Source organism: Ornithorhynchus anatinus, chromosome 10 (assembly GCF_004115215.2).
Source record: "Ornithorhynchus anatinus isolate Pmale09 chromosome 10, mOrnAna1.pri.v4, whole genome shotgun sequence".
NCBI classification, from domain to species: domain Eukaryota; kingdom Metazoa; phylum Chordata; class Mammalia; order Monotremata; family Ornithorhynchidae; genus Ornithorhynchus; species Ornithorhynchus anatinus.
In genome coordinates this window covers 13,959,104-13,973,270 of record NC_041737.1, presented here as the reverse complement: position 1 = coordinate 13,973,270, position 14,167 = coordinate 13,959,104, and the positions used below count along the sequence as shown (strand labels likewise).

Genomic DNA, 14,167 nt, shown 5'->3' with positions numbered 1-14,167 from the left:
GCTGGCTGTGAAAGGGGCTTTGATGTCTTCTCCAAGCTTAATATACTCTCCAAGCCAACCAAGTAAAACAATGAAGTCTAGATACAGTAGGATGTTCCCTGGCATCTTAGTGCAATGCAAGATACAAGAAGCATGTATTTCTTTCAGAGCTTTCACATCCCTTCTTCAAACTTAAAGAAATGCTTGCTTTTGTTTGTTTGATAATTCATTTTACCAGGCAAAGGGCCATAACAGACTGGAAGTTTTATGTGATTGTAGTTACATCAAACTCCACTGTGCTTGATACAGAACAGCTAAATGTCTTGCTACCTAACATATGCTGCACTAATGAAATCTGGAGTGAGATGTTCACAGCTACATACAGTGATAACGGCTCTACTTATAAAAACAGCTCTATGATTTCTATATTGTATATTATAAAAATGTTGACATTTTAATTAGGAACAGCATGGCCAGAGGAAATTATTCTTCCAAAAATTTTGTTTAAAAATAAAAAGAATGCTGGTGAATATAATACAATATCTAACCATGTTAATTTCCTTCAAGACCTCCTTTCAATAAGTTATAAACATATTAAAGACAGAGTAAATGTCCATGAAAAAATCATGCTAAGTGCTTTGGGAGGTGTGGACTGACAAAAATAATATTCTCCATTTAGCAAATTAGCATATCACACACTGTGTTTCAATATGGCGCTTCAGGAACTTTTTCACAATAGCTTCAGATAATGTCCAGTCCATAACGAAACCCTGGCAATCATCTGATTATTTCTGCCTCATTGAATATTTTAGGAATCATTAAACTTAAGAATTTAATTTTAGCCTGGCTTGGAGGTAAGAAAAATAATTTCCTTTAAAGTATTCATATATAATATGTTCCCTCCATTGCAGACAAATAGGTGGTTACTCCAATATTAAACAGGAAATTTTAGTTTTTGAAGCCTAAACCTAGGTTTGTGCTCATTAATAATAAGTGAATACATTGGACAACAAGAATCCTTATTTCAAATGATTGGGATTACAGGCATACCAATGTTAGAACAATAAAACATCTGTTTCCAGAATGCAATGCAAAAATTTCAAAATTTTCTTATTAAATAAGGCCAGAATTATAGTTTTGGGAGCCCTTTTGTTTTATATGACTAAAATCAAACAGGATGGAAGCTTACTGAACAAGAAAACATACATACATTCAAATTGTGACTTTTCAATTAAATTATGCAAACAGTATTGCCAAGTATAAAAATAGGAAATTATTATTGTAAAAGTAATTGACTTACCCACATAATACAACAGCACAACAAAAACTGTATATCTAGAAAGTTCTGGACTGGTGCCAATTAGGAAGTTTGAAAACTGTCACTAAAAGATTGTTTATTATTAAGTGAAATTTTGGAAAAAAAAAACCAAACCACCGAATTTTAACAGACTATTCTAAGCTTAGATTTTTTTTCTTCCATAGAAGAGATGTTTTCTTTCAAAATATTCTATTACTATTGAACATTTAGTCAAGCGATGGCTCCAATTATATTGCATTATGCATCATGTAATCAATAGGATTTATTGTTGTAATTCTTTAATGAATAAAACATTATCCAAAACACAAAGGGCTATTTATATTAATGTCTTTCACCTCCTCTAGATTACAAACTCATTGTTGACAGGAAATGTGTCTACCTGCTCTGCAGTACTGTACTCCTCAAGTGCTTAGTATAGTGCTCTGCGCTCAAATATCACTGATGTTCATTCAATCAATGGCATTTACTGAGGGCTTACTATGTGTAGAACACTGTACTAAGCCCACCTGGGAGAGTACAATACAACAGAATTAGGAGTCGCATTCCCTGTCTACAACAAGTTTATGGTCTAAAGGATGAGGATGATACCTAATGGACATTCTGGAAAGGTGATATTCATTTATTCAACAGTATTTGTTGAGCGCTTACTGAGTACAAAGCACTATACTAAGCGCTTGGGAGAGTGCAACAGAACAATGTGATACAATTAAAAGAGTAGGAAATTCCAGAGGCTTTATCATAATATCTTTTAGGAGACTAAACCAGGATTTGGTAAAGTATTCTACGGATTGCAGAATGGCCAACAGTTTTTGTGGTTTAAGCAAATGCCACAATCAACAGCATTCAAGGAGTCGGTGATGAGATTGCTGAGGTAGATGTACTGTGAGTACGTTGGCATTAGAGAAGCGAAGTGAGATGCTGGGTTGTAGTACGAAATCGGTGAAGATAGAAGGGGCCGGGTGATTTAATGTTTTCAAGCAATGGGAAGGAAGGAAGGAAGGAAGGAAGGAAGGAAGGAAGGAAGGAAGGAAGGAAGGAAGGAAGGAAGGAAGGAAAGGAAGGAAGGAAGGAAGGAAGGAAGGAAGGAAGGAAGGAGGAAGGAAGGAAGGAAGGAAGGAAGGAAGGAAGGAAGGAAGGAAGGAAGGAAGGAAGGAAGGAAGGAGGAAGGAAGGAAGGAAGGAAGGAAGGAAGGAAGGAAGGAAGGAAGGAAGGAAGGGGCACGAGCAACAGATCAAAGACAGAATAGCTGGGTTCAGGGCACCTTAACAAGGCATGCTTAGGAGGAGAGACTAGTGTAAGCTGGGCAGTATCATGTAAAAAGAGCAGATAGCTAAAACAATGAAGAGTAATTATTGAGCACCTTACTGTGTGCAAAACACTGTACTTATGAACTAGGGAAGTACAATAAAAGACACAGAACTATCTTCCAAGGTAGAGCACCTCCAAGGCAAGGAGTTTCTGTTCAATACAGTTTTGGGGGAGTGGAATGACAACACTTTAAGAGGACAGACCAGGCAACAGTTTAGAGGGGTGTGGGCTGTGGACTGTGAACTTAAAGGCAGGGACTGTGTCTGCCAACTCTATTATACTGTGCTTCTCCCAAGTGTTTGCCACACAGTATGCGCTCAGTAAATATCACTGATGATGGATGGGTGCAAGAGGGATTGAGGTGAGTGGTTTTTCCATTCACTTACCTGTTGAGTCTAAAGGAAGGGCAATGCATGGAATTTCTCAGGAAGAAAAGAGAACCCAATGTTAGTGACGTCCCTTGCTGCTAACTGTATTTTGAGGGGAACTGAGGGATCAACTGGATTCACAGCTAAGGACCCCTCTACACTGTAAACTCACTGTGGGCGGGGGATGTGTCTACCAACTGTTATAGTGTACTCTCCCAAGCATTTAGTACAGTGCTCTGCACATAGTAAGCACCCAGTAAATACAGTTGATTCCAGCAGTAACCACACAGTAAGCACCCACTAAATACAACTGATTCCAGCAGTAACTGCCGTCCCCCACCATTGCTGATTCCCCACTCTTCCCAGACACCTTCCCATCCTCTTAAGGGATTCCTCTAGGTAACCCACTTCCTCCCCCTCCTCTTCCCCTGAGTGGTTCAAGTTAAACCAGTTCAGGTTCTCGAAGGTGGTGGGAAGCAGTTGGAGAACCTGGCTACAGTTGCCAGGGTCCTAGCCACAAACCAAAGGGATGGTGGGATTGTCTTCTCCTGCATTAAAGTGCAAACTCCTCATGAACAGGAACATGGTCCCTCTTTCTGTGCTTTCCAGTGCAGTGCAGTGCCCTGCATCAAAAGGGTGGCTCAAACTTCCTCCTAGAGGATTCTTTGTTACAGTTTGAGCCATGACACTGACCACAATCAGGCAAAAGTATTTCACTTCAATGGGGACAGAGAGTGCACTGAGTCTCTAGTTGGGATCTGCATCTTTTCATTCATTCATTCACACAATCATAATTATCTGAGCACTTACTGTGTGCAGAGCACATTCTGGGCATCTACTAACCGGCGTGGGCAATGGGAAGGAAGCGAGGAGTTATCTGAGGGCCAAAACATCCCTATAAGACCTGGCTACCTGCTAGATGCTCCCCACTTTCTTCTCCACAGGGTGCCTATATTTCGGCAATATAGCTGGAGAGCCTCTAAAGTGAAATTTTGAGTTACACTAATCTTGAGAACCAGAACGATGGGGCGTAGCTATTGTGGCCAGGTTCCCAAATAATAACCCACGCTGCTATACTGGAAAGCTAAAATGGGATAAATTTAGAAATGTTCTAAGTGCCATTTGGAGTGATTCAAAGCACTGTAATAATAACTGTGGTAACTATTGAGCACTTATTACGTGCCAGGCACTGTGCTAAGGGCTGGGGTGGATATAAGCAAACCAGATTGGACACCATCCCTGTCCTACATGGGGCTCACAATCTTAATCCCCATTTTGCAGATGAAATCACTGAAGCACGGAGAAGTGAAGTGATTTGCATAAGGTCACACAGCAGACAAGTGGTGGAGCCAGAATCAGAACCCAAGTCTTTGACTCCGAAGCCCATGCTATATTCACTAGGCCATGCTGCTCTCTCTAAAGACTGCCCATATTTATAAATATATAATGTCCTGCTTAAAAATAGGGTTGAACTGGGTGTCACATCAACTAAGGGGCTTCTCTCATTCCCAAAATCCACATGCCACACACTATTTTTGAAGTCCTGTTTACAAAACACAGAATCCTGTGATTAATATAACAAGTCACTGAAATTAGCAGTGCATTCACCAAATTCAGGCAAGGCCCCTCTCTTCCGTGTTTAAAGCCTCTGACTTCTGGCAAACTAACATCTGTATTATCTGTATATCAAAAATCTTTTAAATATGCAAAGAACCAGCCTGGCACAAACATGAAATTTAGATTATGAAATAGACCGAGTGAATTTTGAGATAGTCACTGACTTAGTATGAACTGTTTTTCTATGCATCTCTAGGGGAATTGTCTAACAAAAAACAATAAAGATGATTGGATGGAATCTGGTAGGGTCTGAAATGACTCTTAACGAATGCCCCCGTTTTCGAGGGCAGGAAGTTTCACTTTTCAAAGCTCTTTTGTGAAATTTGAAAGGATTTTTTTTTTTAATCCCAACAGTTCTTATGCTCTCCCACTTTGTTTCTTTACTGCTGGGAATAAAAGTAACCCAGAGAGTAAAATAAAGAATGGAAATAGTTTGGAAATGAAATCTGTTTGATCAGCACATTAAAATTATTGAAAATTACTATTCTTTATGAGGACGGCTTGTAGCTCTGCATTTTTCCATGAATCACTTCAGCAATAATGAAGAAAAAGGCATGCTTTTGTTCAAATCACGCTCAGTAGGATTACATGTGATCTGACCTCTCTTTGTGTTAATTGAAGACAAAGCTTAGCTTTACGCTCATTATTGTTCTTATAAAGATAGGACAGAAAATTCCTAATGTTTTTCCCTTTTTGGATCTGCTGTGTTAAAGGACTTATATCGGTACTTACATCAGAAATAAAATCTTCCTCCACTTCTTCATAAAATACAAAATTAGGGTTAACGAAAATGAAAATAATCCAACTACACAACTGATTTTCAGAAACCAGAGAGAAAAATCAGTAATCCTCTAACGTTCCTGTAAAAGCAAAATTATTTGAATAAATATATGAAGTCCTCATTCAGAAAAACAGGTAACTATTTCATCAGCAGGTACCCATTAGTAGATGGCAAAGAAAATGTCAGGTATTGTGAAAGTTGTTTTAGAAACAATCACAAAGATCTTATGCTGCACTGCGCCTTTGTTAGCGAATCAATTAAACCTGAGACCAATGAAAAGATATTTTCCCACTGTTATACCAACAACAACTGATTATATTTCAAACATATGACAGAACAGTGAGATAAATGAAAGCTTGCAGAATCAAATCAAAACAAAATTAAAAATTCGGCACAGCATTACAGTTAACTTTGCCAAAGGGATAGCCATATTGTCATCAATATGGTAATCCACATCATCGAATTGAAAATAACCATCAGATTACTAGGAAATCTATCCAGTTTGGGATGTTGACTATCAAATTTAAATGGTTGGCAGCCAATCATACAACATAATATTTATACTGCACAGCCACAAACACCAGCAATTTCATTTCATTGTCTTATTTTTATGGCACCTACCGATCACGACCAGATACCCAAAAGGGGAAAAGCTACATGAACAACTCCAGTGGGAAAAAGTTTGTGTGTTAGCAGAACTGTGTCCTACCTAACAATTGCCAAGGGACTATATAAAAGGGAAAGATAATTCAGAGCAGGATATCTACTAGAAGTGAAAAATTATTTATACGGCAAAACTACAATTGGCAGTGTGGCACAACGTTCCGGTTGCAATCTAGATTCATGCCAGGAAACACAACCCTTGAAGATTGAAAGACCGGAAAGCAGTGAGAGCACTTCTCTGAGGACACAATCAGAATGAGCAAAACGCTTCACTCCCTCAAGACCTGAATGAATGCTCACTGTGGGCATGGAATTCATTCACTAAATCAATCGTATTTATTGAGCGCTTACTGTGTACAAAGCACTGTACTAAGCAGTTGGAAAGTACAACTCGGTCACAGATAGGGACAATCCCTACCCAAAAACGGGCTCACAGTCTAGAAGGGGGAGCCAACAGCACCCGGTATTCCCAGGCAATCTCCCATCCAAGTACTAAACTAACCAGGCCCGTCCCTGCTTAGCTTCCGAGATCAGACGAGATCGGGCGTGTTCAGGGTGGTATGACCGTAGACCTGCGACTCCCATCTCTGTTATACTGTATTCTCCCAACTGCTTGGACAGCGCTCTGCCCATGGAAAACGCTCAACAAATATGACCCACTGGCTCAGCATCTTGAGGGAGCAACCCTCACTCTTCTGCAAATCCATGACAGAAGCAGGAGGAGGAGAAGTACTATAGTCCCTGCTTCGGCAACCATGTATCTTTGAATTATATTTTCTTAGCTTTTAATTGTATAATATAAATTACTTATTTACTTCCCCTCCGCTCAGCACTGTGCATATTTGTATATATTATTTATTACCCTATTTATTTTGTTAATGAGGTGTCTATCTCCATGATTCTATTTATCTTGATGTTGTTTTGTTTTGTTCTGTTTTGCTTTGCTGTCTCCCACATTTAGACTGTGAGCCCGTTATTGGCCAGGGATTTTCTCTGTTACTGAACTGTACATTCCAAGTGCTTAGTACAGTGCTCTGCACATAGTAAACGCTCAATAAATACTACTGAATTAATGTGTACATTAGTGTCTGTCTCCTCCTCTAGACTGTAACTCGTTATGGGCAGGGAACACAGCCATTAACTCTGTTGTACTCTCAAGCAGTTAGTACAGTCCTCTGCACATTGTAAGCACTCAGTAAATACCACTGATTATCAATCAACCGTATTTATTGTGAGTCAAATAATAATTATGGTACTTGTTAAGCGTTTACTATGTGCCAGGCATTGTTCTAGCGCTGGGGTAGATACAAGGTAGTCAGGTTGGACACAGTCCCTGTCCCACACAGGGCTCACATTCTTAATCTCCATTTTACAGATGAAGTAACTGAGGCTCAGAGAAGTGAACTAACTTGCCCAAGACATGTGGCCGAGCTCGGATTAGAACCCATGACCTTCTGACTCGCAGGCCCGTGCTCGATTCACTGCCGGGCACTGTACTAAGAGTTTGGAAGAAAGATGACTCCCCCCCGCCACCCCCAAGGCCATAAACTCATTGTGGGCAGCCAATGTGTCTGTTGTGTTGTACTCTCCCAAGCCTTATTTAGTACAGTGGTCTGTACACAAGTAAGTGCTCAATAAATACAAATGATCGATGCATTAAGAGAGTTTACTCTCCTCAGGAGTTTACAATCTGATAGGGGAGAAAACGTTGAAGCCAATGGTCAAGAGTTCTTGTTCAAAGAACAAGTCCGTCAGTCAATCAATCATATTTACTGAGCACTTACTGTGTGCACAGTACTATATTAAGCGCCTGGGAGAGTATGATATAACAGAGTTGGTAGACAGGTTCCCTGCCCACAACGAGTTTACAGTCTAGTCAATCAGTTAATGGTAGTTATTGATGCTTACTGTGTGCTGACCACTTGAAAGAGTATAATACAACAGAATTAGCAGACATGTTCCCTGTCCATATTCTTTTTTTGTTAAACATTATGTGCCAAGCACTGTCCTAGGCGCTGGAGTAGATTGTGGGACATGGACTATGTCCAACCTAATTAGCTTGTATCTACCCCAGTGCTTAGTGCAGTTCCTGGCTCATAGTAAATGCTTAACAAATATGTCTGCTATGTGTCCTTGGGAAGGTCCCTTAACTTCTCTGGGCCCCAATTCCCTCATCCGTAAAATGGGAGTAAGAGTGTGAGCCCCACATGGGACTGGCACTACGTCCAACCTGATTAACTTGTATCTACTCCAGAGCTTAGAACAGTGCTTGGCACATAGTAAGCACATAACAAGTACCATAATTATTATTATTCAATACCACCTTAAAAGAAAAACCCTACATCTCCAGGACCAAGCTAAAACCACATACCAATAGGCCCCAACTCAGAACCAGCACCAGGAATCCTGAGTCAGACATGACCCCAGACAGGCGAGATATAATTCAGGCTTTTGCATCTTTCCTACTTGTTCCCATCTCCAGAAAAGAAAAAAATTACGCTTCAACAAATCTTTCCATGTTTTCATTTAGATAAGCTAAATTGCAAAAGTCTTACCAATCCTAGATAAATAAGAGCAAAAATTGACAGGTTAGTCCACCTCTTTAATTCCAGAGGATCCTTCCTATCCTATTAATTGTCCTAGCCAGGCTGATCTTTGGACACTTGCCAGCATCCCCAGAGGTTAGTTGCCAATCAGACAAATCCCTCCACAGGCCAAATCACAACCACACCTAAGGATAAAATTTTTCAGTAAAAAAAACAATCCACTCTAAGACCTCAACCGAATGGACAGAGGCTATCCCTTGCTCATACGACAGCAAATTCTTTCAATGGCATAAGATGCTTCTATTTGTACCAATAAATACATGTGAATTCTGCCTCCCTTTCTCCCAACCCCTGAAACAAAAAAACCGGCAAATGTCTGTTTTGCTTCTACAAACTGAGCCTCTGTGTGAGGCCAAACAGATCACTTTTTAACCTTCCCTAGGGACTTGACTCTTGGTTTCTTAACCTATATAAAATGTGGCATATATCTTACTGCTCTGAAACCAAGATGACCCTGAATTCTTAAATTCAGGATGACCCTCGACCAAAACCAAATTCTGTTTTATTTACCAAAATAGTACCTCACGTTCTAATGTGTTATGCAAACAGTTTGATAATACAAAATACAGTGAACATTATTCATAAAATGTGGCATCTTACCTTTCATCTGTCAATCATTTATATCTTCATCCCTTACCTAGATACTACACTGTTCTGCTCACTGCTTTCATCATTTCTCTCATCAGTCCACACTCTTCTACCTTCAATGAGAAATTTAAACCAGATCCTCAGAGAAAACGTGCTCACATCTATGTGACCACTCTCCTAATAAAAAGCTGCCAGAGCATATTCCAAAGTGATTTTAGAAATAATCAGTCAAATCTACTGAAGGCAGAACCTTGTATGGACTAAATATGACATTAATATAAATTACAGATATGTACACAGTGCTGTGGGGCTGGAGCGGCAGTGAGAGATGAACAAAGGGAGCAAGTCAGGGCAACACAGAAGGGAATTGGAGAAAAGGAAAGGAGGGCTTAGTCAGAGAAGGCACTTTGGAGGTGATGTGCCTTCAAATAAGGCTCGGAAGGCGGGGAGAGTCACTGCCTCTCAGATATGAGGAGGGAGGGCATTCCAGAACAGAGGCCGGACGTGGGAGAGAGGTCGGTGGCAAGATAGGGGAGATAGAGATATGGTGAAAAGTTTAGTTAGGATTAGAGGATCGCGCAAGGTGACTGAGTGCTATAAAGCCAATGGTTTGGAGTCTCGGTCTGACGTGGAGGTGGATGGTCGCACCATCACAACAACAATACCTGTCAACTAATAGAACTGAAGCAAAGGAGTTTGGGGAGCCACCACCAGCTATCGAGCCAGGTCACTGGGCAGAACTTAGAAGGAGAATTCCAGAAGATGTATTTCAACAGATGGCTGGTATCTTATGTACAACGGGACTAGAAACGGGGCTAGTATGGCACATAACCAGCCACCACAGCTTCCTTCTCATCCCCTTGAAAAGCAGAAGCCACATCGCTGGCACCAAGTAAACGTCCAAAAGCTCTCCTGGGTAGTCAGACAATGGATAGAGGAGGGAAACGAAATGAAGATGGAGCCTGTTGAGCATGCAGCTGTGCACTTATTACTAGTTCCGGTTGGTAACAGAGATCTGGTATTTCAATTCTGCTTCATCTACCAAAACCTGACAGATTTCATGACACAATGGAACGGAAGCAAAGTGGAACTGAGTAAAATAAAATTGTCCGTTTTCTTAATGAGGAAATTCTACATTAGAGATAAATCTTAGGAAATTGCCAAGTTTATACAGCGTTTGGATTTCCTGGGGTGAAAGGAAATCCCAAAACACTAAATATTGCAATATGAATTTTTTTTTTTTTACATTAGATGTATCTTTTATGCAAGGACCTCAAAGAACCCTTCAAGGCAACTGAAATCTCATTTAACAAATTAGCAAATTCAAAAGGAGACCTTTGGGGAGGGGAACATGAGTTTGGCTCCTTGTTTCTGGATTATCTTCATAATCCAATCTAATGGTTTTTTCCTTTAAATTCATAATTTTAGGGCCCCAGTCTTTTATTAGGCACCATGGGTAATGGATAAATTTCTTCTTTTTAGAACTGCTCTACAAGATTAAATCAAAGGATAAAACATTTCAACCCAAGAGGCTGGTTTCCAAAAATCATTAGCCCAGTGAAAAGCCCACAAAATCTGCACTGCCCCTCCTCCCCCACTTATATTTATCAATGCCCTCTTCATCCCCTTGTAAGAACCTCTAAACAGGTAATCAATCAATGGCATTTACTAAGTCTATTATGTACAGAGCCCTGTACTAAACGCTTAGAAAAGTAAGAATAATTCTGGTATTTAAGTGCTTACTGTGTGCCAGGCATCAAGAGATTTCCCTGAAAATTAATCAGTGGGGAATAAAAAGGATAATGGGAAAAAATTCAGTTCCTTTTGAGGTCCTTTTGTACTCATGCTGGTTTACTTTACATAAGCTCATTTTCATGTCTTCTTTAGACCACAGATAATCCATATATTATTGCTTTAAAGATGCTTTTTTTTTAACTCTCTTATACAAAATTGCATCGTGGTCTATTGGAGAGAGTATGGGCCTGCGAGTCAGAAGGACCTGGGTTCTAATCCCAGATGCACCACTTGTCTGCTGGGCTACCTTGGGGAGGTCACTTAACTTCTCTGTGCCTCAATTACCTCATATGCAAAATGGGGATTAAGTCTGTGTCCAAAATGATTAGTCTGTACCTACCCCAACTCTTAGTACTGCACCTGGCACACAGTAAGTGCTTCACAAAAACCTTTCAAAAAATAATAATAATAAACAAACAAAAAGAAAGTTCTCAGTTCTCTATCCAGCCTCCCAGTAACTGCAGAGTAGGATTTTGGCCGTAGTTTAGCCAGGTCTAAAAACGTTTAGCACAGGAAAATGTCCTAACTCTGAACATGGGGGGGATCTTCCATCAGGAGCAATGGTTGAGCCTCAGAACTGAGACTTCGGCCCCAAAGCCCTAAAAGGAAGAATCGATAAGAATTGTGCAGACCTTCCCCCCTCTCTTCCCAGAAAGTCTCGTTTTCACCGGGGCAGGGAGTACAACCAGAAAGTGAGCGGGTGGGATGCAGCATGCAAAGTGCACACAAAGGTTTTGTTTTGCACAGGATCCATTTAATCAATCGATGATATTTATTGAGGAGCTTACGAAGAGAAGCAGCATGGCTTAGTGGAAAGAGCACGGACTTGGGAGTCAGAGGTTGTGGGTTCTAACCCCAGCTTTGCCACTCATCAGCTGGGTGACTCTGAGGCAAAGAGAAGTGACTTGCCCCGTTACCTCATCTGTAAAATGGGGATTAAGCCCCATGTGGGACAACCTGATTACCTTGTATCCATCCCAAAGCTTAGAACAGTGTTTGGCACATAATAAGCACTTAACAAATACCATCATTATTAGGTGCAAAGTACTGTACTAAGCGCTCGAGAGTACAACACAAGAGAATTAGCAGGTGTGTTCCCTGCCCAGTCTGGGGGGAAAGAAGGGATAGACTTTAATACGAATTAATGAGCAATTTAACACAAAGATCTATATGACTATTTAAAGATACTTATGACCAAAGTGACCACAGCATAATGTCGACGTTGGGCAGTAGTGTCACAGCCCAACACGCGACTGCATTGGTAGCCACCGCAGTCTTCAGTGCCCACACTGGCTCATTATTTTTCAAGACTCTCGCTGAGCCCGGCCGCCTCACAGTAAGGTTTGGTCAGAAACCTTCACCTTCATGATGTAACCCCGAAAGGGGGGAAATGAGATTAAATCTCCATATTCCCAGAATGGTGTTCTTTCTGTTGGGCGTACAGCACGGCTTCCTAACTGTCAGATTGTTTACAAGAACTGAGGCCTCTGAATTGAGACTCCTTATATTTAACTCAGCCAGGCACCAGGAAGAAGGTTGACTTTATTCATTTTACTTCCACACGAAGACAGACTAGAAATGCTTAGATTTTATTGGTAAATGCCTTCTATAGTACATTTCTCCACAATGGCTCAAAAGAAGTATTCTTACAAAATTAAACACTTATTCCTTACAATTTACAGTTGGTTTTGATAGCATTTTACACAGATATACACAATCAGTCAGACATGAGGTGTTTTAGACTTCTTCCAATCATCTTAGAAGAATGAGCTGGAATGAAGGCAACCAAATAAACTGCAAAAAGATGCTTTCGGCTTGGTGTCTAATCAGGCGCTTACATCCGATGGCCAACTTTCCTGCCTCCTGCCATAGCATAGCTTTCCAAAACATTAACTAACCTCTAAGGAACCAATAATAAAACTTACCAAACATTTGGCAAATTCTTTGTTTTCTGAAAGAAATCCATATCCTGGGTGGACCTTCAAAATAAGAGCAGGAGGGATTTCAAATGTATCAGATTTCAGAGCTGACAGCCAACTATAAAATTCATTTCAGTAGCTCAACCTTTAGAAGAGACCCCGCCCCTTTCCCTAAAAATTCTCACTGACCAAAGGATCCAGTTTGTGGTTTTTTTTCTTTAGAGGATCATATTGAGTAACTCTTCCTCACCTTAGGTTGGATCATTCATCCATCTGCCCCACACCTCATTACTCTGAAGACAGTATGGGAAGTTCATAAAAATGAAGAGATGTTTCTTTCTTGTGGTTTGACTCTGTCACTACCTCACCTGTTTTCCTCTCTATGCCTCCATGCTTTATTCCAACCCTCCCCTTTTCCCTTCATGTTCCACATCCATTTCATGATTTTACTATTCTGTCCTAACTCCATCTGTTTTTCACTTTACCATCATAAGCATTTGTAATACAAAACCACTGTTCTGCTGTCCCACACTGGGCATATTTCTGATATGATCCCCAACTAGAGGGAACATCACTGGCAATCATGAATGATACAAGACAGTATGGTGGTTCTCTGGGTCTCTCTCATGACATCCCTATGAAAGACAAATTCTGAACTGAATGGGAGGGTTCAGTGCAAAGTATCTAAACATGGATGAGCAAACACTCGCCAACTTAATTTTATGAAAACAGTCAATTTAAATATCTTGTTATACATCACGGATAAATTGTTTAAAGATTTCTGATCTCTATCAACTATGCTAATAAACTGCCAGCATCTCTGTGTGTTCATGAGTCCTGTTTTTCATTTAAGCCAGCATTTCTACTAAAATGTTTTCCTCAACAGAAACAAGAACACTAATTGAACACTCCAGGCTAATTGCTGGTGTTGACCGATTCTATCCAGTTTTAAAGATGATTCTGCACAGCCCTCAACATTAAATTTCAGAAACAAGTTAGCTCACTGAAACTACAATCTTAGAAATTATTATTCCTATCAGTCATAGGCTCTTTATTTTCCCCAATCCTTCCTCTTAAACTCTGAATCTGATCACTCGGACAGCTAAAGATTAAAACTACAGGACACACACAGAGAGACCGGTATCTACCCATCTCTCAATGTGTATTTTGTTGACATCTTGAAACTAAAATAATTACTTATTGCTCCACTTACAATTCTACACATG

At 40.3% G+C, this 14,167-nt stretch overlaps 1 protein-coding gene and 1 pseudogene across 4 annotated transcripts in view; both read right to left on the bottom strand.

The window, feature by feature from the left end:
- PCCA (propionyl-CoA carboxylase subunit alpha) overlaps window positions 1-14,167 on the bottom strand; it is a 323,266-nt gene that overhangs the window by 249,727 nt on the left and 59,372 nt on the right. For all 4 annotated transcript variants that reach the window (XM_029073673.2, XM_029073672.2, XM_029073674.2 and 1 more), the window contains one exon: window positions 12,948-13,001. In XM_029073673.2, the coding sequence (XP_028929506.1) occupies window positions 12,948-13,001 (54 nt within the window). The remainder of the gene's footprint in view (window positions 1-12,947; window positions 13,002-14,167) is intronic.
- On the bottom strand, window positions 6,483-6,606 carry LOC114814800 (annotated as a pseudogene).